Source organism: Nothoprocta perdicaria, unplaced genomic scaffold (assembly GCF_003342845.1).
Source record: "Nothoprocta perdicaria isolate Ctin4 unplaced genomic scaffold, notPer1 scaffold_22, whole genome shotgun sequence".
Lineage (NCBI taxonomy): Eukaryota > Metazoa > Chordata > Aves > Tinamiformes > Tinamidae > Nothoprocta > Nothoprocta perdicaria.
The window spans coordinates 4188954-4216366 of NW_020455415.1; the positions used below are offsets into that span (position 1 = coordinate 4188954).

General features: G+C 61.1%; 3 protein-coding genes across 3 annotated transcripts; 1 reads left to right on the forward strand and 2 right to left on the reverse strand.

Annotated features, from left to right (window-relative positions):
* The first annotated feature begins 6 nt into the window (after positions 1 to 6).
* ZDHHC9 (zinc finger DHHC-type containing 9) lies at positions 7 to 12529 on the forward strand. Its single transcript, XM_026039003.1, has 9 exons — positions 7 to 166; positions 7357 to 7517; positions 8072 to 8230; positions 9017 to 9154; positions 9302 to 9350; positions 9603 to 9705; positions 10014 to 10117; positions 10642 to 10810; positions 11185 to 12529. Exons 1-9 carry the CDS (start codon positions 9 to 11, stop codon positions 11287 to 11289), a joined length of 1146 nt encoding a protein of 381 aa, XP_025894788.1. The 5' UTR covers positions 7 to 8; the 3' UTR covers positions 11290 to 12529.
* A 1959-nt stretch (positions 12530 to 14488) lies between these two features.
* SASH3 (SAM and SH3 domain containing 3) lies at positions 14489 to 18507 on the reverse strand. The gene is made up of 8 exons (XM_026039004.1): positions 18454 to 18507; positions 16443 to 16538; positions 16065 to 16214; positions 15851 to 15992; positions 15603 to 15754; positions 15256 to 15462; positions 14811 to 14961; positions 14489 to 14677 (listed from the first exon to the last, which is right to left on the reverse strand). Exons 1-8 carry the CDS (start codon positions 18505 to 18507, stop codon positions 14490 to 14492), a joined length of 1140 nt encoding a protein of 379 aa, XP_025894789.1. The 3' UTR covers position 14489.
* A 647-nt stretch (positions 18508 to 19154) lies between these two features.
* XPNPEP2 (X-prolyl aminopeptidase 2) lies at positions 19155 to 24721 on the reverse strand. The gene is made up of 21 exons (XM_026038996.1): positions 24571 to 24721; positions 24299 to 24360; positions 24055 to 24165; positions 23919 to 23982; positions 23627 to 23731; positions 23389 to 23475; positions 23108 to 23254; positions 22887 to 22988; positions 22675 to 22756; positions 22146 to 22341; positions 21862 to 21951; positions 21651 to 21760; positions 21498 to 21575; positions 21331 to 21402; positions 21101 to 21161; positions 20904 to 20973; positions 20688 to 20792; positions 20232 to 20291; positions 19997 to 20073; positions 19735 to 19833; positions 19155 to 19460 (listed from the first exon to the last, which is right to left on the reverse strand). The coding sequence occupies exons 1-21, from the start codon at positions 24614 to 24616 to the stop codon at positions 19263 to 19265; spliced, it is 2022 nt and encodes a 673-aa protein (XP_025894781.1). The 5' UTR covers positions 24617 to 24721; the 3' UTR covers positions 19155 to 19262.
* Positions 24722 to 27413: the final 2692 nt, after the last annotated feature.

The following is a 27413-nucleotide window of genomic DNA, read 5'->3' on the forward strand; positions in this document are numbered from 1 at the left end:
TGTCGGTGATGGTGGCGAGGAAGAAGGTGGTGCGGAAATGGGAGAAGCTGCCGGGCAGGAACACGTTCTGCTGCGACGGGCGCATCATGATGGCCCGACAGAAGGGCATCTTCTACCTGACGCTCTTCCTCATCCTCGGCACCTGCGCGCTCTTCTTCGCCTTCGAGTGAGTCGGCGGCGCGGAAGGGGCCGCGCGCAGCGCCCGGGGGTGCCCGCTGGCCTTGGCGGGGGCGCTGAGCGAGGACGGGGCCGTTGGGCTCCGCGTCACGGTGCCCGGTGGGTGGACATGGAGTTTGGGGCTCCTGGCGCTCTGGGCACAGGGCTCGTGGCCCCGGCGCTGCCGCAGGCTGCTCTGCCGGGCCCTGGTGCCGTGCGCCTGGGGCTGCCGAGGCACGTCGGGTTGCTGAAAATTCAATTAACACAACCAAAATGCAGCGAGCGTCTCCATAGGCACGTGGGGAGGGCTTGGCTCCCGTCCAGCGGCCCCTGCAGCAGCTTGAGGACAGTTAGTTTGGGCGGGATCTGTCCCGTTTTTAGAGCTGCTCCACGCCCCGAGGAGCTGCGGCCAGAAGCTTTCGGTGCTGCCCAAAGGGCAGGACCTTCCTCGTCACCTGCAGCGCTTCCCTGCCGGGTTTAGGTTTGTGACGTGGCTGCRAACTGCTCCTGTGCAGAATAAACGGCACCGAGCACGCGTGGGGCTAACGGCAGCAGTGGAGGGGCAGGGGGTGGGCAGGGGCAGGGCTGCCCCTCGCAGCCCGGGCATGGGCCGGGGTCGGTTTGAGCAGTTGTGAAACTTGGTGTCCGCTTGTGCCGCTCTTGAGGCGGGGGGCAGCGATCCTGGACGTGGCACAAAGGCTGTGCGCGGAGCTCTAAGCCAGGAAAGCAATCTGGGAAGAAATCTGGGAAGTAAAAACGCGGAGCAAACCRCTCGCTTGACAAGCCCTGGTTATTCTGACAGATACGTGAAGCATTTGGGAAAACCAGACCTGACTCTGTGCTGGTCTCCCAGGCATCTTGCCCAGAGTGGGGGGGAACTTGTCGTGACTTCCCTTGGCTCCTGAGCTCCTTTTGCTAGCGGGTACCTTGGAAAGGTCTTTCTGGAACAGTCCTTGCTACATCCAGGCAGAAGCGAGGAAGTGGCTGACCTGGAGCCCCACTCAGGTCCAAGACCGGTTTTTCCGCTCGGCTGCCACGTGCCTTCGGAGGTGTCATGCGGCCGCGATACGAGCGGATGGATTTCCTGCATTTAAAAGTCAAAATGATCCCTACCTCGGGCTCGCTTCATGGGTAAGAAATGTCCCCACTGTCCCCTCCGCCCCCTAATCTGGAAAACGAGGCTAAGGCTTCCTGCCTTGTGGGAGGAATTAATAAGCGTTAAAGGCTGCAGGAACGCTGATTGCGAGGGCTAATTGCTCGTGCTCCCCGTGGAGGCTGTCCTCAGCAGCAGGGCAAAGCGGCGCCCCGTGCGCTCCGCTTGCCCCGTGCGGCCCAGGGAAGCGGTGCCGGAGGCGCCGGTGCTTCCCGCCCGAGGCGGCAGCGGGATGGGTTAGCCTGGCTGTGAGCGGAGCAGGTCTTGGACGGAAAATGCTCCGGGATGATTCCGATGCATCACGGCCCTTCTCCCCTGGAGACATCCCGGATTTGCCCTCTGGGGAGATGAGGGGTCTTCAGGGGCTGCTGCCAGAGAGACCTWCTGCTGGGGCAGAATAGTGCGTGAATGGGTGAGTTTGGGTTGTGAATGGCGTGGGCCAGGGAGAATGGGAAAAGCCTGAAGAACCAAAAACAGTCATTCTGGTGCCTTCAGAGCCAAGGGACTCAAAATTTTCTGCTTGAAAGAGATTTTAATGGTTTGGAATTGTTGAGTTTGGGAATCTTGTGTCAGGGATATGAATGAAGCATCACTTTTCCAATCATAATTGCACCCAAATTTCTCTCTTCCACCAACCAAACTGATCAGCATGACCTTTGAAAAGCCCCATCCACGTTCTGTGTCTTCAGTGTGCCTTTAAATGTGTTGTTGTKGTTKTCTTTCTTTTGCCGAGTGCATTATTTGTTCTTTTCTGCCTTGATGTTTGTGTGGAAATTCCGTCTCTTCTTTAAAGTTAGCTGGCCAGAGGAAGGATTCCAGATTCCGATTGTGCTGTTAGGATTTGGCTTGGGTGAGGGAGACAGAATGCGACGGGTGGAGGAGAGTCTCTAAGKGCTGCACGTTAAGGCAGGGAGGCTTCTGAGGGCTCGTTTTGTTCAGCTGAGCCGCCAGTGCCGTGTCTAACCACGAGCTGTGGACGCTGGGAGCCGGGAACGTCGCGCTGCGCAGCCGGAGGCCCCGCTGCCCTGGTGCTTCCTCCCGCGCGCTCCGCTCGGCTCCGCTCTCGCCGCGGTGACCGGCGCCTGCGTCACGCACTGAGTGCCGCCGCTCCGGCCGGGAAGCGGCAGCGTCTCCCTTTCGGAGGCGGCTGCTGGTGGCAACTTATTTATTTATTTCTTTTCCAAGTAGGTCCGATGCCATTGGCTGCGTCTCCAGTGAAACGGGGTTGAAGCCAACCCAGCCGCGCACGGTTTTTATTCTTTAGCCCTCACAGCTGTGACCTGGAATCACATTTCTGTTCGCAAAGGAGTGAGGCCTGGAGGATTGATTCCAGTTCTCCGTAAGCTACCTAGGCTTCCGGCTCCTCCCTTTCTGATAAAGCAGAGGGCACTGGAGTGGTGCCGGCTTCCGAGGGAGCCATCTGCAGAGCCTGGAGTCCTCTGTCCAAGGGCACCTCTGTCAGCACCACCCCGGCACAGGGCACCTTCTGCTGCGTAAAGCCTGAGAGCGATCCCTGCAGCATCCAACTCCTATAGTTCATCCGATACACTCTATGACCRTAATGTGTTACATAAAACTACGTTTAATATTCCATTTGCGTTATTTTTAGATGATTATTGGGCACGTAAGCTTTTGTGTGAGGGCACTTGGTTATCTCACTTCTAGGATCTGAGCATGCAGAGCAGCAGAAGTAAAACCCTTGTGAGGTAGGTTTTGGAGTTGGGGTGATGGGAGGTAACAGCCTCTCTTCGACTTCTGGATACTTTGTCTTTGCATTTGAGCAGGGTGGCAGTACTGGCTCACCTTAAGCAAAAGACTTTCAGCYTTCCAGAATCTATATAGATTGATATATATATATATATTTTTTTCCCCCTGTCCTTTTCAGCAGAAGTTAGGTGCCTGACATTTATAAATGATACAGGCATTTGGTAGCGCTCGCCATGCCAGGCTCCTGAGGTGACTGCTGTTTGCCTTTCCAATAACCCAGTGCGTTTATCTCTCTGTGCTTTCTACCTTCTTAGCTTTTAGAGATTAAAATTGCTTTGTTTTCCAGTAATATGAAGTACTTAAGTTGACGTTTCATGTCTCTCAGCTTTCTGCCTTTCTTTTCTCTCCCCTTTGCCATAACCCAGACCTCCAAGGTTTTGCACTGATAACATGTGCTTCTAAAGATGTCTTTCCTCTCCAGTTAGGTTTGTGTCAAGTATTGTCAAAATTTATGCAGATCCCAAGGCGCCACCTCCCTGTTTGTGCTGAGATTTGAGTATGGCTGGGAAAAGGAACAGTATCTTCGGAGAACGTTTCTCTTCCATACAGACTTGGTTGCTGGATTGGTTAGTTTGGAAATGCCTGGAATGAGCTAGCGGTGAAACTGCTCTTGAATTGAGTCTCAAGGAAGCGTTTTCTGAGTTGCTATCGAGAGCTGCAGGCAGGTTCTCTGGACAGCCCATATTGTGCCCAAATGCTGGTAAATGACCCCAGACTGTGGCGTTGCAGTGCACCAGTTGCCCAGAGTTTTAGAAGGCCAGGTTCCACGCCTACAGTAAGTACATTAGCTGCTGGAAATCTTCCCAAGTCTGGGAGATAGAGCTGACTCTGTGCTCTGCAGCTGCTTTCGAACGAGGGTCCAACAYGTTGTAAAGATGTTGCTTTGCTCTGGTGTTGTGCACGGCAAGTACCCAGCTTGGTTGCACGTTGGTTTAAGAGAGCAAATAGATGGTTTGCAAATGAGATTTCAGTGAATGGTAACGCAGAGCTTGCATTAAACCCTGGAGAACCTGACCRTGAGATGTGTTGCCTGCTGAACGTGGCTGAAGTCCACTCGCACTGGAAACAACATGTTTGTTTTTCCCTTTTTCCATAACTTTGCTTAATGTGCTGCACGCAACGAGCCTTCTGAAGCGTTCTCAAAATAATCAATCATTGCACCATAAACCCGGAGCATCCTCCCATCTGTTGCTTCATGCTGCTTTTTTTTTCCCCTTCATTTCTCCCCCCCTACTCTAATGATTTCTTTGTGTGATCCCTCCTCACGCCACCCCTCTGTGACACGTTGCGATAATATCRCCTTATCCCCTGCGCGATGACAGGACGCTCAAGAACGTGGGCGCCTCGCGGGGCGGGGGCCGGGGCGCACGTATCCCTGCAGCATCCCAACAGTAAGTCTCTGTTGCCTCCTAGTTTGAACAAAAGATCTCTAAAATGCCTGCTACGTACTAATGGAAATGAATTCCCGAGCTTAACTGCGCTGCAGGATTCCCTCAGCCTGGATGCTCTCTGACTAGTGAGCGCCGGGTCAGCCCCCGCGGGTGCTGTTGCCAGTCGGATGCGGAAAGGTGCTCGGCTTGGATGGATGTGCAGGATGCTCCGGGCGTGTTTGYCTGGCTCCTGACAGCGGTGCCCTTGGCTGCGGGCTGGCTTGGGGCAGGGTGGCACGGTGATGCCCTGGTGCTGTCACCACTGCTGTGCCCATGCCCGGGAGCACTGGGCTCCAGCGGCCCCGGCTGAGCGAGGGGCTGTTCGAGGAGCCGGGTAACGTAAACATTTCRGCTGCGAGTCCCTACATAGTGTTTCACCATGGGACCGGGTGACCCGTGTCTCTTGTTTTCGGGTCTCTTGTCCCTGCCCTTCCACCTGCCCGGTTCTGGGGAGAGCTGCGGTCTGCCTTGGCTGCTCTTTCCTTCTGTACCGGGGACATGCTCTGTGCAGCCCTTGGCTGCGCTGGGAGTGAAGGGAAGGGCTGAATGCAGCACTGGGTAGCGCTGCCCTCCTGCCGCGGAGGGAAGGGCGCAGAGCCCGGCTCTCCCGTCCTGCAATCCCTGCCTGCCGCGCGGCCACGTGGATGCTGGGGCTGCAGCTCCGGCGGCCGYGCTCGCCTCATCCCAGGCGGGCAGGGATCCCTCGCGAGCCCTGGAGGAGACGGGAGCAGCGAGAGTCGCGTCCCGCGCGCGGCAGCAGCCCCGGCAGAGCCCGCGGGGCGCTGCCAGGCCCCATCCCGGCCCTCCTCGGGCCGCTGTGCAGGGCTTGCACATCTGCTCCTGCGGGAGCACGCCCAGCCCGGAGCACGTGCTTGCACGTAATAAATCTCTTGCTCCACGGTGCGCYTAAGAGACTTAGGAAGGTGTTCGTGTATACCTGAGACTAGATCCTCTTGCCAAATTTCAGCTCAATTTTAAYGCCGTTTAAACTGCACACATCCATTTTTTTTTTTCCCTTAAGCTCACAATATGTCCTTGTTGTTACAGCAGGGCAGAAAAGCTGTCATGTCAGCTGGGCAAGGGGCAAACTCCCGGCCTGCGAGGCAGGCTCGGTGTCCCGCTTTCACAAGACCAGCACTATGTTCCTTCCCAGCAGCGGGCCCGAGTTGCTATTTAATTGGTGACAGGCGTGCAGCTCTCTAGACTTTGTCCTTGCAAAGCAAAGCCCAAGTTATCTTGGGGCCGCGCTGAGACAGCTTCGCATGTGGCCAACTTTGAAGGCCGTGTTGTTTAACGTAATTACAGAGGTGGTAGTGTCTAAAATTAGCTGGTTTGGAGGGCGGGCTGTGCGCGGTGCCGCTTGGCGCAGCTGTGGCCGGGGCGCGCGGCGCTCTTGGCTCGGGGCGCGCGTGCGCTCGGTTCCTGAAGCTCGCCGCACAAAGCAGGCAGTCACTGAAATCAGGCACTGGCAAATTCAAATCTGATGAGGCTTCCTGCGGTGGATGATGAGTTTGCAAAATTCTCTTGCTGCAAAAGAGCTTGGTGGAGTGAAAAACTTCATTCAGAGAAGGAATGGATAAGAAGGCCATCCAAAATTGAATTACTCCTCCCACAAGTGGCATAAAAATTCCCTTGATGAGGATGACAAATTCACTGGAGATAATTACAAGCCTTTACCAAAATGACCTTAAAGTTTCTTGTCGAGCAGTTGGGTGCTGGTGGACGGGAACAGGAATCTGGGTCGGATCCATGTCTGCAAGGTCAGGTATTAGGGGCGTCTTTGGGCCCCGCTTCAGCGGTGGGATGCTGCAGATGCAGAGCTTGCAAGGGAAGGTGCACTTCCACCCAAATGCCACGGTTTGGGTTGGATTTCCATTAAGCTCGTAGGAACTTTCTGCAGTGTAAACTGTTTTCGGAAGGAACCATATTAAAAATCTGTTTCATGAGCCTGGTGCCACTCCAGAGCACAACTTCTGCATAGGAATTCTGCATGGCCCATCCTGCAGGGCCTCTCAAGGAGCACTTATGGGGAAGGGAGGCTGGAAGTGACGTGGGACATAATAAGATTACTCTCCTTGCTCCCTTGCACTGTCTCAGTGAAGGGGATTAGCAACATAGATTTCTTTATGGGCCTCTCTTGTATTTCAGGGCAAACAAGCCTTGCACTGTTAGTGTTGCTGAGCTGTGTTAATTTGCTCGAGCCCTGCTTTATGTTGGAAAAACCCGGTCTGTGTTGGTGCCTTGTGCTGCTGGGGCTAAACGGGCACCGTGATCCTGGTGGAGGTTGTCTGCCTGAAGAAATGGCTCCTCCTGATGTTGGTGGAGATCAGCCCAGAAGGGTAGCGGCGAGCCCGAAGCACCTGGGAGCGTTTAACCTGTATGTGTGGGATTAAGGCTGCTCCTCCTCCTCCTGGTTTATGTCTTGGGGAGTTTGCATTTTCTTTTTCTTTCTTAAACTGATGTTACCTTGGGGCAGCATGGAAAGACCTTTCTGCTGCATTTGGAGCTCGAAAGTGCCTTGCCTCAGAGAAGGGGACCAGGTGTTTGGCTGTGCAAGAGCACTGCCCTTCTGAGGGTGTCTTAGCGAGAAGCACGGGCCGTAGCTCAGCCTTGGAAGGGAAGTGGTGCTTGCTGCGTTAAAAATGTAGCACTTCTGAGCATAGCTGGTTATTGCTGCTGCCCCGAGGGTGTTACCCCACTGGTAACGGGGGAAGGAAGCACTGAATGTCTCCCTAGCTGTGAAGGGTATGCAGGAAAGTCTGGACTCTGGTGTCTTGCCAGGATTTTAGGCTCCGCGTCACGCGGACCTTCCTCTGGTCTGATTCATCCCCTCCTGGCGTTTCCCTGCAGGTGTCGGTACCTGGCAGTCCAACTGTCTCCAGCCATCCCTGTGTTTGCAGCAGTTCTCTTTCTGTTTGCCATGGCCACGCTCCTGCGAACGAGCTTCAGTGATCCCGGCGTGATCCCAAGAGCCCTGCCYGACGAAGCAGCCTTCATCGAAATGGAGATCGGTGAGTGCCCAGGCGGGGGCCAGCGGGGCTGCCCAGAGCTGCGCTAGCCTGGCCGCGGAGGCTGGGTTTGGCACAGAGCCTCTGCTCTCAGCCTCCCTGCTGGCCCTCCAGAAATGGGGACTGCCTCTTGCCAATTGCTGGCCAGTTCTACTTCTCTGAGTCTCAGGAGCCGTGTGGTGTCCRCCACTGCCTCCCTTCCCAAACCAGGGCCTTCTCACCAGCTGATTTTTCTCCTGTAGCTGTGGATAGACAAGCACACCAGTTTGCTCTTGGGAAGGGTGCAGGAAGCTTGTTGTGAGTTACTTGATCTTTCAGGYAGAGAGGAGGTTTGGTGGATGCACGTCTGAACAGTGGTTTTTCTCCTTGCTTGTTCACTTCGCAAAGTTCTGTCACCTCATTGCCTGGCTCTCAACTTCCGAGTTGACTGTGGAATGTGCAACGAGCTGCAGCTGCTGGCTCTAGATCCTGCTGGTAGAGTGAGCAGGAAGGAGAGGTTTTTCTGTGCCTGTTCTGTCATAGCGGTAAGTCTGACACCTGCTTGTTTTTGCTCACAGAGGCCACCAATGGGACTGTGCCCCAGGGTCAGCGCCCGCCTCCCCGGATCAAAAACTTCCAAATCAACAACCAGATAGTGAAGCTGAAGTATTGCTACACGTGCAAGATCTTCCGTCCGCCCCGTGCCTCTCACTGCAGCATCTGTGACAATTGTGTGGGTGAGTAGAAGAGGCCGAGCCTGCTTCCTCGTCCGTGCGTTACGTGAGAGCCTCTGCGACAGGATGGGTGGAGATCTGGACCGGGTCTCGCCCCATATCTGGTCTCACACTGTGCCCACTTCCAGCAGCTGTGGAGGGAAGCGTGGGACAGTGATGGCTGGATAGATGAGGACAACCTGCTTCATCTTAGGCCCAAGGAGCTGGAGACTTGCATAGCAGCTCAGGCCACAGGGTTCACCTTTGCTGGTGCTGCTTTGACAATAATTAGCCTAATACAAGCTTAACTTATTTATACAAATGCACAGTCTGTTTCTGAACTTCACTGAATTGCTGATCTGATCTGATCAGAAATCCTGCTCTTGTTGATCCCTATCTTCCTATGCAGGTTACCATCCCTGCAAGTGTTTATGCAGCTTGTTGAGCCCTTCTGTTATTATTCTAGAGTAGTAAAGCAGCATGTGGGTTAGATAAGAATTTCAGAAACCTTAGCCTTCATCTAACCTGTATGCTGCTTTAGCTRAAGTCATTATGTAAGGGCCCAGTCTCTGTGAGAGCACACATGCATGTGGCTGATCTCTTAAATTTTATCATAATGTATAAACTCACTCATCAGTAAAACAGTTTTGTGGCCTCCCACCTGGCCTCCCCTTTTCCTTATGAATGAGTGGACTTGATGGCCCAGAGAGTCTTCCTCAGCCCTGTAAATTCTCAAGTCTGGGATGCAGGAGTAAGTGGTGTAGGCAGGACCACACTAGAGCATCACTGATCTCATTTTTGCTTTCACAGAGCGCTTCGACCATCACTGTCCCTGGGTGGGCAACTGCGTGGGGAAGAGGAACTACCGCTATTTCTACCTCTTCATCCTCTCGCTCTCACTCCTCACCATCTACATCTTCACCTTCAACATAGTCTATGTGGCACTGAGTGAGTTTGGCTGCAGAGAGCTGGTTGGCTGGGCTGGTTAAGGGTGAGGGAGTATATTGCAGATCCAGAAGGTGATGGGGTGGGAGGGAAGCTGGGCTCAGCATGATATCCCAGGGACCAAACACCTCTTTCTTTTCTTTTGATCAGAATCTCTGAAGATTGGGTTCCTGAACACGTTGAAAGAAACCCCAGGGACATATCCTTCCGCAGCCCAAACCCTGTGAAAGTGTGAGCTGGAGACAATATGCCCAGGCTTTGCTGAGGAGTCTTTCAGGGCATTTTCTCCTTTATTTACAAAGCAAGGAACAGTTTTGTGGCTACTAAGGGGAGGGTGAAGCAGAAAGCCGTGACTATGATAAGCAGGCTAGCGTCCTGTGTTGTGGGGACACAACTGGGGTGGCAGTGGGTGTAATCCCAGGCTCTTCCCAGTCCTTAACTGTGTTCTCACTGTCCTGGAGGTGCTCATCTGCTTCTTCACCCTGTGGTCAGTGGTGGGGTTAACTGGATTCCACACCTTCCTGGTGGCGCTGAACCAGACAACCAATGAAGATGTAAGTAGCCTTTCTGTTCCCCTGAGCTGTCTCCATTTCCCTTCAGTTCCCCCATGTGTCACAGTCACATCTGACCTGATGACATGTTCTGCTTGTGCTGTGGGCAGGGGCCAGTGGAGCAGTGGCTTAGAGAAGCAGCATAGTTGTCTSTGCCTCTTCAGGGCAGTTTTTATTTTTTTGCTGAGACAAACAACCCTTTTTACGCCCTTCTTTGCTTGCATGTGAGTGAGGCACAAGGGCTCTTGAGCTTGCCCGGTGATAGGGGTGGCTTGTTCTGCAGCTCTGAGCTTGTGCCCTGTACATTGCAGATTAAGGGGTCATGGACTGGGAAGAACCGTGTGCARAATCCCTACAGCCATGGCAACATAGTGAAGAACTGCTGCGAGGTCCTGTGTGGGCCTCTGCCCCCCAGGTAAGCTCTGAAAGGGCAGGACTGCTCTTCTGCCAGAGCAGGACTCAGAGGAGCTCTCCTTGTTCAGGCAAAACACTTGGCTGCCTTTTGCCAATTCTGTGTTTTGAGGGATTCTGRAGTCTAGTTTGGACACAGCCAGCTCCTCTGGGGATGAAGATCTTGTGTTGCCTTCCTTGCCTGTCTCCAGTGACTCAAGCTTGCAACATGCTCCCTACCCTCATGTTTTTGGGGAGCAGTTAGAGCAGAAATGTCCCTTCCTTGGTGTTGAGTAGGGACAAGAGAATGTTCCTAGGTGGCTCATTTTGGTGGGACAMCTGACCTCTGAACTGGGCAGCTCCCAGGGGTGCTTGGTTTTCATAGCAGAAACCTAGATGCTACAGACCAGGATGAGGCAGTGCACAGCCTGCGCTGGCTGGGAGAACYGCTTTCCTTAACACTTGTCTTCTGCCAGCACTTGTCCTGCTAGGAGGAAAATCTGGCTCCGGGTGAGGCACTGCCCTAACTGGGTCGTGTTCTTCTTGCAGCGTCTTAGACAGACGGGGCATCCTGCAGCAAGAGGAGAGCGCGGCCCAGGAGGAGACGTGTGCGCGGGGGCCTGGGGCTCAGGAGACCACCGCTGCTCAGGGCCCCTGTGGGCAGCCAGAAGAGAGCAGTGCTCAGCAGAGCGACAGCAGCCTTCCTCATCCGAGTGCTGTGAGTGATTCCCCCTACCTAAGGGGTGGGTGGGCACAGGCCTGCTCAGAGGGAAGGCTGAAAATATGACATAACAGGAGCAAAGTGACCCTTGGGGCCTTGCTGAGATGCTCTTGGCAAAGAGGCTTCTTGTGGTCTGGCCCCAGAAACCAGCATCCGTCTGGAGCTGGCTGGGGAGGTGTTTGAGGGATAGGAACCTCTTGGTCAACCTCAAAGGGAATGAACTGGTGCGCTCGGAGGTCAAGAGCAAAGGAGTTGGGAGGGATGGGGAGATTGCAGGTGGCTGCAGGGCACCTGGGCCGTGTGTCTGCGTGGACAAGCAGATGCTCTGTGTTGAGGTGAGCTCATGTGAGTCTCTACTCTCTTCTTTCCAGGTCCCTGTGCCATCCCTGAGCAATACTGAGATGCCAGAGGAGAAGCAGCTGCCGGCTGGAGAGCTCCCAATCCCCTCCCAGGACACTGGGCAAGCAGAGCACTAGCCTCTGTTTGAAAGGGAGAACTTTCTCGTTTTGTCTAATCAAAGCTGGAAGTGATTGAGGAGAGGAGGAGATGGGCTGGATGGCAGGCAAGCGATTCCTCATGGCCATTTTGCTTTAGTCGTTGTTCACCTCAATGTGCAGGCAGTGCRGGCTGGCACTGGCCCTCCGTGGTGTCAAAGGATAAAGTGTGTGAGTAGCCCGTGTTGATCATTTTGGGGCGCTCACCACCACTGAAGCTGGTCTCCCTGCAGGTCGAGGCAGGACCTCTTGCTCTGCAGGTTGTCCTCAGTGCTAAAAAACCAGCTCGGTGGCCTGCTCTGTCCCTCCGTGTGGCCCCAGCTCTCTGATCAGATGACTTGTGGCTGAGCAGCTCGGAAGCGACAGCGAGGTTGGCCTGCTCCCTGCTGCTGAGGAATCCTGATGGGAAGGGGCAAGCGATTATGATAGTAATGTCCTCTCTCCCCTCCTCCCTCCTTCCTCTGATTTGTGGCATTGTTTTATTGGTTAACGTGGCAGGGGTTGTCAGGAGACCTTTTTGGTGCCAAAAGGGGCCAAACTGACCGGGAAGGTGTTCTGCTGACAACRCTTTTTTTAAAGTAGCTTCCTTCTCATACTCCCTCTTTTAATGTGACTTTAGCGGGTGCGAGAGCGGTCATGGCGTGAGCCCTCCCATCTTTTCTCTGGGGTTTGTGAGTAGCGGGGGGTCTCGGGGCAAGGTGGGGAGCAGCCCAGCTTCCTGCTGCTTGACTCTGGCCTGTCCCAGGAGGGTTGTGCAAGAGCTGTATTGAGCAGGACTGGGGGTCTGCCCATGCCGCTGGCTYTCTCAGTGGGGCAGAGTTCATACCTGAATCCTCTCTAGCTTTTGCCAGCTCTTTTGGGACTATATATTTGTCTTAGGGGACTGCAGATGTTCAATATCAGCCACCTGCAGCTCCTCGGAAGAGAAGGGAGGTGCTGGGCCTGAGCAATGGTGGTGCTTTCATTCGTTTTCTCCTCYGTTCGCTGTCTCGAAAGAGGAGGCTCCCATTGGAGCCCTGCGTCCCTCGCTCCTCATCCCCAGCTCCTTGCAGTGTTGGCCTGCGCCTTGCCAGGCAGCGGGTGAGGTGACGTGGGGATTGGTGCTGTCCTCTGCCCGTGCCTCCAGAGGCGCTGAGGACTCGCCTCTCGGGCGAGCGAGGTTGGCCGCCGCTTCCCACCCAGCCTGGCCCTGCTCCTGGCCTCAGCTGCTCCCCTCTTGGCTTTTACCTGGCCAGGCCCTGCTGCTCTCCCACCTCAAGCAGGGCCCGAACGGCTCCACACTGCAGCAGTTGCTGCCCTTCAGGCCGGGGCTCAGACCCGTCCTGGCCCTCCTGGCAAGGTACAAGCCAAGCTGGTGGCCCAGGGCTGGCACCAGCTCTTGCTGCTTGCCCTGGAGTGCTGCACCCTGCCCCAGTGTCTGCCCTTCTGTGCTGGGCTCTCRCATTTGTCCCACCACACTACTGACCAAATCTCAAACTTGTTGCGAAAAAAAAAAGTGTATTTTTTTTCCTTTTTGGTTTTACTACTCTGTTTTCTAACGCAATGTGTCGAGTGCTGCCTGCTGGGGCAGTGGCGGGTGCTGCCTGCTCCTGTGGTTTCTGTCTGCTCTGTTCAGGTTCTCTGTGAAGGAAGTTTGGAGGGGGTGGGGGGGTGATATATTTTGTTGTTATTTTGTTTTAGGGCTTTTTTCTTTTTTTTTTTTTTTTTTTTTTTTTTTTTTTTGGGGTTTTTTTTTTTTTTTTTTTTTTTTTTTTTTTTTTTTTTGGAAACAATGAAGGAAACTTAATTGGTTTGAAAACCGGCTGAGCTGCAGCCTCTGCCTCTGTCTATCTGTGCGTGTTTCCCTCCCGTTCCCCCCCCACAAAAAAAAAGAGGCTGCCGCCTTTCCCCGGCGGCTCTAGAGCCCCTGTGTCTTGGCTTTCATGGTGTGGTTGTCGCCCGAGCCCCGCTGGAGCCTCGCAGGCGCTGAAATGCAGCGGGGCGGTTGAGGAGGAGGCTCTGCAGCCCTCCCCGAGCAGCGGCAGCCGCGGGACACGACAGCCTCGCCGCAAACAGCGGTGCCTTCCCGGGGTGGGAAGCGGCGCGGGGCGGCCTGGCTCCTTTGGCGCAGGTAAGAGACGAGCGGAGGCAGCAATTCGGAGCACGCTTTATTGGAGCCGAGCGCAGACGAGCAACCTGAGCGCCCGCCTGCGGATGCTGCGGAGCAGGGGCCGAGGCTGTTCGAGCGCAGCGGCGCGAGCCTGGCCATGGGGCCCTGGCCTTGGCCAAGCAGCTCCCGGGCAGAGCTGTGGGTGCCTCGAGATGGGCATTAGCTTGGATATGGAATGGGGGAACCTCTGACCTGGCCTGTGCTTTGGCCGCTGCCTCGCGCACGTTGCTCTGCTGGGTCCTGGTGCCGCAGCCACCACGTGGGCATCCGGCCCTCAGRACAAGGCTGCCCTGCTGGCTTGGGCTACGATGCTGCAGCGTGTGCTGGCCACGTTGGCCAGCCCAATGCAGAAGCTATAGGCATGGCCACCTTACCCTACTTCTTGGGAACCAAAACATCGCCGGAGAGACAAGCATGGGAGGAGTGAAGGGGTTGGTGCTGGCTTGGCATCCCCCTCTTACCTTTGTGKTGGCTCTGGAGATGCTCTTGGGTAGTGGGGACTGTGACATGCTGCGAACCTTTAGGGTTGGGGTGTTTTGCTGGGTGCTGGGGTGCTCTGGACCCACTGGGCCCTTGCCAGGCTGTTCTTGGGGCTCAACTGAACCAAACTTGACCCAGGCTTTCCAGCAAAGCTTTCCCTGCCCTCCCTGCTTGGCTTGGTGAAGGTGGAGGAGATGCTGGAGGCGCACAGCAAGCGCCTGGCTCGGGGGCACGGCGGTGCCTCTGCTCCTGTGCTTTTCGCTTGGCGCTGGGTGCTGCGGCTCGGCGGCCGCTGTGGCCATCCCTGGCTTTGCTGGGTGCTGCACGTCTGGGCTGGCTCGGCCTGGGAGAGCTCGTGAACGGTGGCTGAAGTGAGCTGAGGCCCGAGGGGCAGCACGGGCCCGGCTCGCAAGCCTGGGCCTCCCTACTGGCTCCACGCTGTCCTTGGAGCGCTGGGGGAGCCGTGGTGGGACCCGCGCGCCCTCCTCCCGCAGGGCTCCYGCGAGCGTCTCCGCTGCAGTCCTGCTGCCGGGGAGCGCGGAGTCGGGAGGGCTCAGGGGGACTCGCTCAGGGGGAGAGCCTGCAGCTGCCCCTCGGGGCCTGAGAGCTCYGCGTCGTCCCGGCTGCTATCCAGCGTTTCCGACCCTTCAAAGCAGCCCGAGTCCCGGGGAATGTCCCCTTTGGGGTCCATGGGGGATGGCTGGGCTTCGGAGCTGTCTCCTTCCTCCGTCTCGCTTGCTGCTGGGAGAGAAGAGCCAACGTTAGCGGGCAGCAGCCCCCCGCTCACGGAGAGCCGGGGCTGTGGGGCAGCTGGGCCCGGGGGGCACGGCCTGACGTGGGGGGTCTCGGCCGGCTGCCCTGGCCTGTCCCTTACTGTCATAATCCAGGAGAAGCTCGGCGGCTGTGAGCAGCTTGGCGCGGTGCTGGGGATCTGTGATGTTCAGCTCGTTGAGGTGGGTCTCGCGCAGCTCCTTGAAGTCCTCCAGGGTCTGGTAGCCGTTCAGGAGCAAGGTGGAGGTGTGCTCCTGGGCGCCGAGAGCAGCGTGCTTGGTGGCGGGGATGTGGCTGCTGGTGCCGAGCACCAACCCCGGGTCCCACCCCTCGGCTCCCTCTGCAGCGAGTGTTGGCTGCAGGAGCCCTTCGTGTCCCTGTGCAGCAGCACGTGGGCATTAGGTGGAGAGGCCCAAAAGGACAGGGCGTAACGGGATGGGTGAAGAGGTGCTGGAAAGCAGATAGTTCCCTGTCTGCTGGGAAGCCCCTGCCAGCCAGGCTTGTGCCCAYGTGTCCGTGTCGCACTGTGGGCCTGCACTGGGTCTTACCTGCAGGTTGATGCGCTCCAGCAGCTCGTGGAGGGTCTTGGGCTTGAGCCTCTTGCTCTTGCTGTGTCTCCTGCTTTTGCGGGCAGGGGCTGTCTCCTCTGGGATGACATCCACGTAGATGAACTTGAAGGAGCCCACCTTGTTGTTGAGCAGCCCGGTCCAGGTGCCCAYGGGCGGCTTCTCAATGATGCCAATGATGTCCCCTTTCTGTGTCAAGCAGAGGGCTGAGGGCTGGGAGAGCCACCAGCGGGYAGGGCCCCCTTGGAGGTGTCCTCAGCCACCCTCCCACCCCCCTGGCTGGCGTGGGGCGTTCGCCCCATCCCTGGGCTGCCGGTGGGGTTGCTCACCCGCAGCTTCAGCGAGTCCTTGTCGTAGGGGCTGGGCGTGAAGTCGGTGTGGACGCGGGCCCGGCCGCAGAAGGGGCCGGTGTAGGCCGGGCCGCGCTCCTCCAGCTGCAGGCTGTCRCGGTGGGCGCCCGCGGGGCTGGCGGCCTCGCTGCCTGCCGGGGAGACGGGGCCGTTAGGGCTGGCCCGGCTCGGGGGGGCCCTTAGGCCTGGCCTGGCGCAGAGGGCACCCTGCGCGCGGCCGCACTCACCGCTGGACAGCTGGCGGCTCAGGGACGGCTGCCCCTCTTCCTCCCCCTCCAGGTAGCAGAGGGGCACCTTGTCCTGGCTTGGCTCTTCTATGCTGCTGGTCGGGGACAGCGGGGACGGGGACCCGTCCTCCTCCACGTCTCCCTGCTGGGGAAGGGGGTTAGTGCTGGGCAGGGGGTGGGAGCCGCCGCTGCCTCCCCGCCAGGCCGGGCTCACCTTGCCCTCGGCCAGCGCTTTCACGGCCATCCTGCCCATCTTCCTGTTCATGGTGCGGGAGATGACGGCTCTCCACTTCTTGCTCAGCTTCATCCCGCTGCTCCGGGAAGGCTCCTCGGGGGCGGCGCTGCTGGCCTCATCCTCGGGGATCTGGGAGGGACATGGAGAGCAGAGCTGGATGCCCTGTTACCTGCGGCCATCTGGGCTTACTGGGATCCCAGGACAGCCGCAGGGGACCCAGTCACTYGAGTGAACTGCGGGGGGCTGTGGGTGCAGGGTAGGCATTGGAAGGGAGTTCTCATAGGCGGGATCCCCATGCGAGTGGGAGGCCATAGGTCCCAGGAAGGGGGGTCACCATACATAGGGCTGAGCACTCACGTTCTCATCCAGGTTGAATTCCTTCTCGGTCACCCCGGGGGAGCTRACCTTGGCCTTGGCAAAGTCCTTGAAGCTGCTGGAGCGCTGGAGGGAGAGCTGGGGGAGGCAAAAAGGAGTGAGGGCTGCCCCGAAGGGCCATGCTGGGTTCATGCTGCTGCTGGGCACCTCAACAAGCCCTGGCCGTGATAGCAGCAACCAAAGAAGTTGTGGCTGGTGCATCCTCCCTSGTCTCTGCATCACACTGTGACGTCCAAGAGCCACAATGTGTTGGGAGCCTTGGGGCCTGGGCATGTGCCAGGGGCATGCAGAGAGCAAGCTCTGGAATGGCAGGTCCCTCAGCATCGACCAAAGCATCTGCCAGGCTTAAGGCTGGGAGCTGCTGCTCTCCACAGGGCACCACCAGGTGAAAGGAGCATCTTACAATTCCCAAATCATGTCTGGTTTTGGTGCCTTTGTGAGCGCTGTGCCGAGGYGCTGCTGTCGCCCACGCGCGCTGGGCAGCGCCAGCAGAACCCCAGGGCACTGCTGCTCCGCTCAGCACCCTGCCCGGCCCCGCTGGCTCGGGACCTTGCCCACGTTTTCTGCCCGCAGGCTGCATCCCCCATGGCGGCTTGCCTGAAGGAAGGGTTCCCGGCACGCAGCCGCGTGGGCTGCAGAGCCTGCCCGGTGCACGCGGGCCTGGCCTTGCCTTGTCATCACCCTCGGCTGCTCGCTGCACGGGGTGCTTCCCAGAGCCTCGCCGCGCTGCTTGGCACCCTGGCTTTGGTTGGTGTCGCTCGCCTCGGCTTTTACCGCAAACGCAGCAATTTCCTCTCGGGTGGCTCTGCCCCTCCTCCCGGGCGCCTGCTTGAGGGGGAGGYGATGGGGCCTTGGCCGTGGCCCCAGCCCCACCGCTTCCTGTGCTTGTTCTCCTTTTTGTCAGCTCAGCTGAGCATCTTTTACTACTACTTTTTGTTGTTTCTTTGGAGAGCACGGGCTTGGCTGCAAGAAACCTGGCTTCAAACCTKCCTTTATCCCTGCCTTGACTTAACCCAGCAGGAACATCTTGGGTCTTCCTGCGCTCGGTTAGCAGAGACGTTGGGGCCCCTCCAGCCCACACAGCCTGAGTGCTCTGACCYCTCCCCAGGTCCATTGAGCCCCTTGAGACAAAACGTCTTCAGGCTTTGCTGGGACCATCAGCGGCGCCTGTTCCTGAGGTTGGGGCTGGTTTCCCGCCTGGCCCGAGGGCAAATTTGCAGGCACTCGTGCCAGCTCCTCCGGGGCCTGAGCAAAGGGACACGACATCCACRCGGGCGCTGCTGCCTCTGAGAGGGAAGTGAGAGCAGCGGGTGCAGCCAAGCAAGGGAGGGGATGCCCRGCCGGGCGCTGCCACCCTGCGCTGYCCCTCTCKGGGCYGTCACAACCGTGGGGATCTTCTCTCCAGATTTCCCCGTGTGCCCGGGGAACTCCTCCGCTGAGGAGCTGCGGACCGGCGCTGCTGCCTGCAGGGCTGCTGGCTGCCCCAGCGCTCGCGCAGCCCCCGCTGCCCTGGGGGACCCAGCGACRGCCCCGGCGCTCGGAGCGGCGCTGCCCCGGGAAGCGGCTGGCGCACGTGACGGAGCTGCTGCCTCGACCGCAAGCACCTTGCTGCAAGCGCTGCGAGGCCGGCAGCCCCCGCGCGCTGCTGCAGCCCCGAGCAGCGCGCTCCCTCCGCAGCCGCCCGCGTCCCGCTGTGCCGTGGGGAGGGGGATGCGGACCCTGTGCACCCCGTGTGCCCTGCTGCTTGGCCGCTGTTGGATGCTCCGTCCCCTGCGGTGGCTGCAGCAGCGCTGCCAGGGCTGGGTACCGCCAGCAGGATGCAGCAATGGCTCGGGCTCACCGTGCCGGCCACGATGTGCAGAGCTCGTCCTGCACCAGAGCTATGGGTGCTATCCAAGCTGCCCAGTGGCACCAGCCAGGTCCTCCCGCTGAGCGCGGGACGGGCAGCCGGGCCTGGTGGGCGCCACGGTGCCGGGTGCCCGCGGGCGCTCACCTTCCTGTGTCCCGGCTCCTTGTCGCTGGCGTTGGAGGGCTTGCGGCGCAGCATGGCGCGAGCGCGGGGCGCAGCGGCTGCGGAGCTCGTAGCACCGGCACCGGCGCCAGGAAGCGCACAGGAAGCCGGCGGTCACRTGAGAGCTGCTTGTAGCAGCTCGGCCCTGCGGAGGAGCCTGGAGCAGAAGGAAGGAAACCCTCCTCGAAGCTGCCTCCGTGCCCAGGGCCCCTCGGGACACCTGGTGCCCGCCGTGCATCCCAGCATGGACGGGCCCGGCTGCAAGGACAGTCCCTCAGCCAGGTGGCAGCAGGGACCATCTTCCCCAATGAAAGGCCGAGGATCCCATGTCCATCATGTCCCATCTTGTGCCCACTGGGCTTGTCCTCCTCGGCAGCATGTGGTGYCCAGGCGCTCTGTTATGATGTCCCCTGCGTGTCCCCAGGTCTTCCCTGTGCCATGCCTGGAGTGCAAGTTTTGGGAGGGGRTGTGCACCCCAGCACACAGCCCACCAGCGCCCATAGTGCAACCAGGGGGCTGCCCTGGTCCTACTGGCTCCGCTGCACCATTCACTCAGGTTCCCCCACCTCAATGTGCTCTGCTCAGGGCAGGTCGTGTGGCCTGGGTGGCCCCACGAGTCTGGGCCCATGCACCCACCAGCCCCACACGCCACCGGGCAGGGCATCACGCTGACACACTCCCACCCACTGGCATTACTCATCTTTAATTGCACACAAGGACAGAAAAAAGGAAGTAGGTGACGGGGAGAAGAAGCTGCCCTGGCAAGGAGGAGACGCGTGGCGGGGCTGGGCTCAGGCCCGCAGCTCGCTGAGCAGGAGGGAGGTGGTGGCCAGCGTGGCCAGGCTGGCGCTGGCGGCGGCGGCGCCGCTTTGCAGGAAGGGCTCCGTGTTCCTCTGCAGCCAGGCGTACTCCTCCTCCAGCCGCTGCCGCCGCAGCTCCGGCCCCACGCGCTCCCGGATGGTCTTGTAGTAGGTGTTGAGGTGCTGGATCTGCAGCGGGGGTGCTCGTCCTTCTCCRCGTGCCCACCACATCGCTTGATGGCCATCCCAGCCCTGTCCCAGSCCCACCCGAGGGCCCCGCTGCATCCATCCTTCCTGTGCCCCCTTCACCTGCCTGGCTGTTTGCCCACCATGGTCCTGTTCACCCACCACGTTCACCTGCCCCAACCCCATTCTTTTGCCCCTTCTGGCTCCATCCGCCAGCCCCATTTTCACATTCCAGCCCGGCCTCACGTGCCCACCCCTTGCCCTGAGCGCTCAGTACCTGCTCCTTTGACAGGAGGTTGACATCAATGAGGTTGCGATCATAGGGTACCAGGGACACCACCTCGAAGGTCAGGAACGGCTCCTGCTCAGTCTGGTGCTGCGGGAGGGAGGCTCTGAGCCCCAGAAAGGCCCCTCATCCCTCAGCTGGCACCAGGACAGGGGAGCAGAGCCCCAGCTGAGGCCTCCGTGGTGCAGCAGCCAACAGCCCTCGTCTCAGTGCTGGCCCACTGGGGCATTTGGTGCAAGGAGGGACACGTTACCTCGGTCTGCGCCTCCACCACGAGGGCAATGTCTTCAATGCGGATTCCAAACTCACCATCCTGGTAGTATCCAGGCTCTGTGGGAACAGGAAAGATGCCCAACTGGTCCCGTGGCTCAGAGTGGCCCCAGAAGAGAGGAGCAAGCCAAGGTCCCCTGTCCCTTCGCCTGCTCCCATGGCCCTAGGGCTGTCCCCAAGAGCAGAGGTGCGGGCAGGACCTGTGCAGCTGTACGTACCGATGGATGTGAACATGCCCTTCGTYAGTGGTATGTTGTTGGACTGGAAGCCCACGGGCCCTGTGGAGGAAGCATGGTGGGTTACAGCTCCTGGGAAAGGCAGTTCCCACAGGGCAGGGTCTTGCCTAGGCCCGGCCGCTGCAGGCCAGAGAACCGCGTCACGCAGAACCCTGCAGCCTGGAGGATGTTCATGCCAAACCCTGCAGCCTGGAGGATGTTCATGCCAAACCCTGCAGCCTGGAGGGTGCTCAGGCTGAACCCTGCAGCCTGGAGGATGTTCATGCCAAACCCTGCAGCCTGGAGGGTGCTCAGGCTGAACCCTGCAGCCTGGAGGACGCTCACGAACAGCGAGAGACTTAGCTGAGCTCCGAGGGGCTCTGCGTGACCCCCCTCCCTCTCCATCCCTCCCTAGCGCTGCACAGCCCGGCCCCAGCTGCAGCGGCCAGCAGCACCCACACTCATGGACCGATAGGAAGTTTCCAATGCCATGGCCGGTCCCGTGGCCRTAGTTGAGTCCGACTTTCCAGAGCGCCTGGCGGGCGAAGGCCTCCACCGTCCTCCCTGCGGGATGGGGCCGGAGGGAGCTGCTGAGGGCACCCGGCRGTGCTGCTCTGCTCAGCGTTGTCGCAGGCCTGAGCCGCCGCAGGCCGCCCACGCAGGCCCGGCACCCACCTGCCGTGCTGGTGGGGAAGACGAGGCGGGACAGGTCGATGTTGCCCATGAGCACGCGCGTGTAGGCTTCCTGCGAGCGTCATGGGGCTGAGCACAGCGTCCCCCTGCTGCCGTGCCCATCGCTAGCCCCTGCTGTGAGGTTCTGCGGGACCGAGGGCACGTCCTGGGCATGGAGGGCAGCCCGGGAGTGCTCGTACCTTCTGGAAGGGGGTCGGCACTCCCCAGTGCACRGTGCGCGTGATGTCCGTGGTGCCGTCCCTGAGGAGAGGGGAGCCAAGGGGGGCGGCGCGGCCCCAGCGTTGGCGCCGGCAGCAGCGCCGCCCGCCGCGCCGGGCACAGACTGATGTCTGTCGCCCACCGGYCGCGCTGCCGGGGGCGCAGGGAGACGGGCGGCCGTGCCGGAGCCCGCGGGGGAAGCGCTACGCACAGGTATTGCCCGCCGGTGTCGCACAGGTACATCTCGTCCACAGACAGCTTGCGGCTGCTCCCGTTGGACGGGCTGGCCGGGGCGGAGGGTGACGCGCGGGGAGGCCTCAGGGCCCCTCGCCAGCCCGCTGCCGCCGTCGCGCTCCCGCCGCCCCGGCCCTGCCCTACCTGTAGTGGGCGAGCGCGGCGTTGAGGCCGCTGGCCGAGATGGACTCGAAGCTGGGCCCGCGGCTGTGCTCCTGGGCCCTGCAGGGCAAGGGGCGTGTGGGCACAGGTGGCCGCACGGCAGGGCACAGCCGGCGGGGAGCCGCGGGCACTCACTGCCGGAGCGCGTCCACGTGCCGTGCCCCCGAGAACTCATCCACCAGCCCCTGYGGGACCGTCTTCTCCAGCCACAGCAGGTACTGGATGACCGCCACAGCGTCCCGCACCTGGGGCAGGTGCAGCCTCAGAGGGAGCYGGCTGGCATCCCCGCGGGCCCCACRGTGCCCCCGCTCTGCTCCTGACTGGGAGGACTGGCCAAAGCCCTTACATGAGCGGCGCGCAGTAACTCCTGCTCCTTGGCGTTCTTCACAGCCTTGGCGGTCATCACCGGCGAGTAGCTCTCCTCCAGGAGCTTCTCCTGCAAAGGCAGCCTGGGCATGGCACAACCGGGCACGGCCGGCCGCCCTGCCCAACCTGAGGATGCTGCAGCGCGTCCCATGTGCCCACAGCTCCATGGGCTGTGCTGGCCCTGGGCCCGGCACCACCCGTGTCCGCAGCAGCCAGGCTCCGTGGCCCGGAGCCGGCTCGGGCAGGGCGCTCTGCTCTGCTCACCTCGGGGATGACTCCGTAGAGGCCGTAGGTGGTGTACTCGGTGCCGAGCCAGATGGTGACGTTGCCCTGGGCGTAGTCGCGGACGTGGTCGCGCACCTGCCCGTACTCCTGCAGCTCCACACAGAGCGGCCCTGGGCAGGCTCCCTGCAGGGACTGCYGAGCCTCCGCCGTCAGGCGCGTCCCGTCCACAAACAGCCTGGGAATGGGGTGTGCGGCTGGACAGGCACAACCAGGGCTCGCTTGGCCCCCAAGCCCCGTCAGAGCATGGGGCACTGGTGGAAAGRAGGGTGCTGGGCACTGGTGAGGGGCTATGGAGGGGATACAAGGCTGGCAACTGGCTGAGGTGAGAGGATGGACCTGGGTAGGATGTGGGACATGCAGGGGGACGCGGTGGGGCTGGGCGCCGTAGGACACGGTGGGTACTTGGGCACAGGGTAGCTGCATCCTGGCTGCATCTCAGGTGCTGTTCCCAGAGGGGAAGAGAGGCAAGAGCCAAGCAGCAACCACCCCATGCGGAGATGCTGCCCACCTTATGCTGGTGTTGGTCAGCAGCGTGTAGGAGTAGAAGACAGGGTTGTAGGGGATGTCATCTCCACGGAGGTTGAAGAGCCCTGTCAAGCACCACAGGTGAGACCCTGTGCTCACCGGCTGCCCCAGGACCACCCCGGTGCCGTCCAGCTGCAGGTCAGGGTCCCCRGGCAGTGGGGCGGCTGGGGACACGCAGGGGAGGTGGCTGCTCACAGGCCGTCTCCTCCAGCCCCGAGAGCAGCACAGCTGTGGGGCTCTGGACGTGCTGCTCCATCTGCTGCCGGATGCCCGTCACCTTCTCCTGCCAGCTGCTCCCTGCAAGGAGCCTGAGAGGTTGGCTCAGCCCTGGGGTCCACCGAGGTCCCCTTGGGCTGGGGGTGCCAAGTGACAGCAAACGTGTGCCCGGTCCCCCCCAGGGAAGGCGGTGGCTGCACCTATGAACTCTGCTGGGAGGCTGTAGATCTTGCTGGAGGCTGGAGGGGGTCTCTGGTCGGTCCACACCTGGTCCACGAGGTTGGTCTCCATGGGAAGCAGGGTCCTGCCGGAGCCGTGGAGAGCCTCGCTGTAGCTGCTCCAGGTGTCTGGGGTGGGGAGCAGCCAGCGCTTAGGGGCACGCAGCAAGGGCCGCCTTGCTGCCCCCCGGGCTCGCTGCAGCCTGGTGGGAGCGGGCTGCAGGCCGAGGGCAGGGAAGGTGCCGTGCCGTGGGTGACCTTACTGATGGAGAAGAGGAAGGGGTCCATGCTGACATTCCCGCCCTCAGGAACTGCCTCAAGGATCCACAGCCCAATGGACTTAATCCAGACTGCATGAGAGAGCCGGGTGGCACCGTGGGGACCCAGGAGGAGGCCCTGACCCTCCAGGCCCATGGTGGGGCCCAGGTGAAGCAGTGGCTGCGGGACGGGGTGGCCGGGGGTGATGAGCCCCTGCCAGCTTCCCCAGTGCCCTGCACTGACTCGTCCTCTGCAGCTCCCAGTTGCAGTCCATCTGCCGCTCCGCCTGGGTCCAGTAGCGGCTGTCGGTCCACAAGGCAGCCTTGTGCAGGGTCACCACAGCCGTGCCTGGAGGGGACAGGGCGCCCGGCCATTGCTTTTCCCCAACCGTCACCCTGTGGGCGAGCAGGGACAGCCCCRCTCCCCAGCTCCACCTCCTGCACCATGCAGGACCACTCATGTGGTGGGAGGAACCCCAAGGACGGAGACGGGGCCACCTCAATGGGGAGCYGCTGGCGGCCCAGGCCGCTCTCACCTGCCGAGCCGGTGAAGCCGCTCAGCCAGCCCAGGCGGGCGTCCCGCTCCGAGATGTACTCGCTCTGGGGACGAGGACAGCGGCGTGAGYGGCGCCGCAGGGCCCGGCGCAGCGGCGCCGCGGGCTGCTGCCTCACCATGTGCGCGTCTGTGGCCGGCACCACGTAGGCGTCGACGCCGCGCGCCCGCATGGCGCCCCGCAGAGCCGCCAGCCGCGCCGTCGTCTCCGTGGCCGTGGGGGGCAGGTACTGGTGGCACAGGGGACACGGGCTGCAGGGGGGCCGGCCGCCCGCTGCCCCTGTCTCTACAAGAGCCCTGGCGGGGTCCGACCCCGCACAGCGGCCGGGGTGGAGGGTCCCGGCACGGCGGGGCTCTGCTCACCGGCGGGTTGGCGGAGCAGTCCCGGATGTCGCTCCGGGGAGACGCGGCGCTGCACGGCAGCCCTAGGGCGGCAGGGGTGGGGACAGAGCCCCGCAGAGAGCTAAGCGAAAAGCCACCCTTGCTGCGCTCGCTGGGATTAACCGACACCGACTTCGGCGGGACCTGGGCCACCCTCACAACGGCAGAGCCCAGACAAGCTGGTCCCCAGCCCCTCGGCTCCGCATCTCCCTGGCGAGCGCGCCGGGGGGCTGYGGAGAACGTGTCTCACTCACCTCGGAGCAGGAGCACCCAGGCTACGATCCACGGAGGGCTGCGCATGGCTCCCCGGGCGCTCCGAGCTGCCCGGCCGTCCGACCGGGACGACGAGCAGAGGGAGTCTGTCAGCAGGGCCTGTGGTGACAGGTCCCTCCTCCTCCGCCTTTGCCCTTGGGGCCAGAGTGGTGCTGCATGGGAGAGCCGCGACCCATAGCAGACAAGAGGAGTGGGGGGTTGTTGTGCTCTTCACTGAGCGCTTCTCCTTGAAAGCAGATCTTGCCACGAGATAAAAAGTACCAGCAAAGTCAGCACAGAGTCCAAAGATCCCTTGCAAGCGGGGCTGTGCCAGTGCAGCCTGGCACRCTGCCACCACCCAGGGGACAACGTACTGCCCGGGACATGGGGCCGTGTCCCATTGCTCAGGCTGAGGATGGGTCTGTATGGGGCCACAGCATGGGGCAGGGCCTCTTGGGGGTCATTGCCCACCCCACATGGACCGTGCATGGCCAGAGGTCTCCAGCGTCCTTCCCATGGCATCTTGCAGCCTGGGAGCGGAGCATGGGCCGCACGGCTCCTGGCTCCCGCGCGGTGGAAGAGAGTTTCTCGGAGCCGGCTGAGTCACGGGCTGGCGGGCGCGCGGCTCTCCCCGCGGCGCCGCCGTCTGCCGGGGCCCGGGCCCCGCGGCGCCGCTGCCACCGCGGCAGCTGCTCCGGTGCGTGCGGCTCCGACGAGAGCGGCCGGCCCGCGGCGAGGCCCCTGCGCGGCCTCGCTGCCCCATCCCCGGGCATCGCTGCGCGCCAGAGCTGGCGYGGGAAGATCAATTGCCCTTCCGTGCCGCTGGCCACCAGCAGCACGTGCTGCACGGGGAGCTCCCTGTCCTGTCTACACACGRCTGGATGGTCCCTGGGCATCCCTGGGGGAGAAAATGGGAATATTTACGTGTTTATTTGATTGTTTTCATGTATGTATTTTTATATATTATTTGTTTATTTCTTCTTCTCTCCGTTTATTGATCTGTTCATTCTGCTCGGCGGCTCCCGTTTGGAGCGGGGCACCAAGGGGGGGTCTCAGCCCCGGGGCCGCCCCCGGCCCCGCTCCGGGCGCTCGGCTCTGCCGGCCCGCGGTGTCACCGGGGCCCTGCTCACCACGAGGTGGCACCAGGGCCCCGCCGAGGAGCCGCGCGCCCTTCCCCGCCCCGCCACCAGGTCCGCGGGCCGTCCTGGGGGTGACACGAGCGAGGGGGTGTCCCCGCGCCGCGGTGACAGCTCTGCCGAGGAGCGCTGGGGCTGGGGACCAAGGGGGGCTGCTGCTCCCACCTCCTCGCGGTCCCCCTTCCCCATGCGCGCTGAGCCCTGGCGCACTCGTGTCACCCCGACCGGCAGGCGGGAGCAGCCTCCTGCTCCGCGGCTGCAGCCGAAGCGGGAGGCGCTGGGGAAGGATGGGGACGGAGCCCGGTGGCGGGGATGGACCCGCGCGCCCCTGCACCCCGGGGCCGCCTGCGACCGCGCTGCGCTGGCGGCAAAAGTTCCCTCGATAGGGAATGCAATCGCCATGGCAACGCGCAGGCCGGGCTCCACTTCCCTCCTGGTAATTAGTGACATGTGTTAACGATGCTCCCTCTCCCCCACTTCCCTCCGTGCCTGGGAGCTCTGCACCAGAGCCTGCGGGGCAATGCTGGCAATGTGGGGCAATCCACCCCCCTTCTCGCTGTTGTCCCCAAAGCCACCAGGTGCCTGGAGCCCCTGGGGACACGAGGGACCCCCCCGCATGCCACGCACTCCCTCCTGCGCCAAACAAGCAGGCGTAAACAGGACAAAACTCATCGGAAGGCGCACGTCCGCCGGGGCCCTTCCCGGCGTTTCCTCGAAGGGCCCGCGGAGGAAGGTGTTGGGGAGCGCGTGGAGGGGAGACATCCTCCCTTTGTGGGGCTATTGTTAGCCTTCCGCCACCTGCAGAAGCCGCGGGGGTGACTCAGGGCCCGGGGGGGTGCGCGGCCGCAAACAGGATGCCAGCGCGCGCGGCCGCTCGAGCCGGCCCGCAGGAATGCGGAAGCGGCGCCGGAGCAACGTGGGGAGCCGGCAAGGATGCTCTGCAGCAGCACCAGTGGCCTCCTCTCCATACTGCCCGTTCCCCTCGTCCTGCACCTCCAAGTCCCCAGGAGGTCCCCAGGGGTGGCCGGGAGCCACAGGCAGGCTGGGGCAGTGGCAGGATGCAAGTCCAGCCTCACGGAGGGTGTCCAGGCAGCTCCATTCCTGCACTGAGYGTCCCCAGGGACACTGGGGCAAGAYGGGGAGCTGAGATGGGACATGGGCCCCCCAGTTTGACCCCACTGCTGAGGGGAAAATCCTGCTCCCTGTGAAGCACCCATGGGACCTGGCGGTCCCCAAACCCCAGGGATGGCCGAGCTGTGCGGCCTCCAGGCCCCTGGGCTCTGTGTGGTAGCCAGGCTCAGTGGGGAGCTCTGCTGGGACCACGGCTGGGAGCTGGGAGCTGGGGCTGGGTGCTGGGTACTGGTCAGGGTGCTGGATGCTGAGTGTTGTGACTGGGTGCTGAATGCTGAGTCTAAATGTCAGGTCTGGGGGCTGGGTTTTGGTGCTGGCTGCTGGGTCTGGGTGCTGGGTTTGGGGCCAGGTCTTGGTCCTGAGACTGGGGCAAAGCCTCAGTGCTGGGTGACTGTTTTGGTGCTGGGGATGGGTGCTGTGTTTGGGTGCTGGGTAGTGGGTCTGGGTACCAGGTACTGGGGCYRTGTGCTGGGTCTGGGTGCTCGATTYGGGTCCTGGAGCTAGGTGCAGGTCTGGGTGCTGAGTGCCAGGTCTAGATGCCATGTCTTGGTGCATGATGCTTGGTCGGTCTGGGTGCC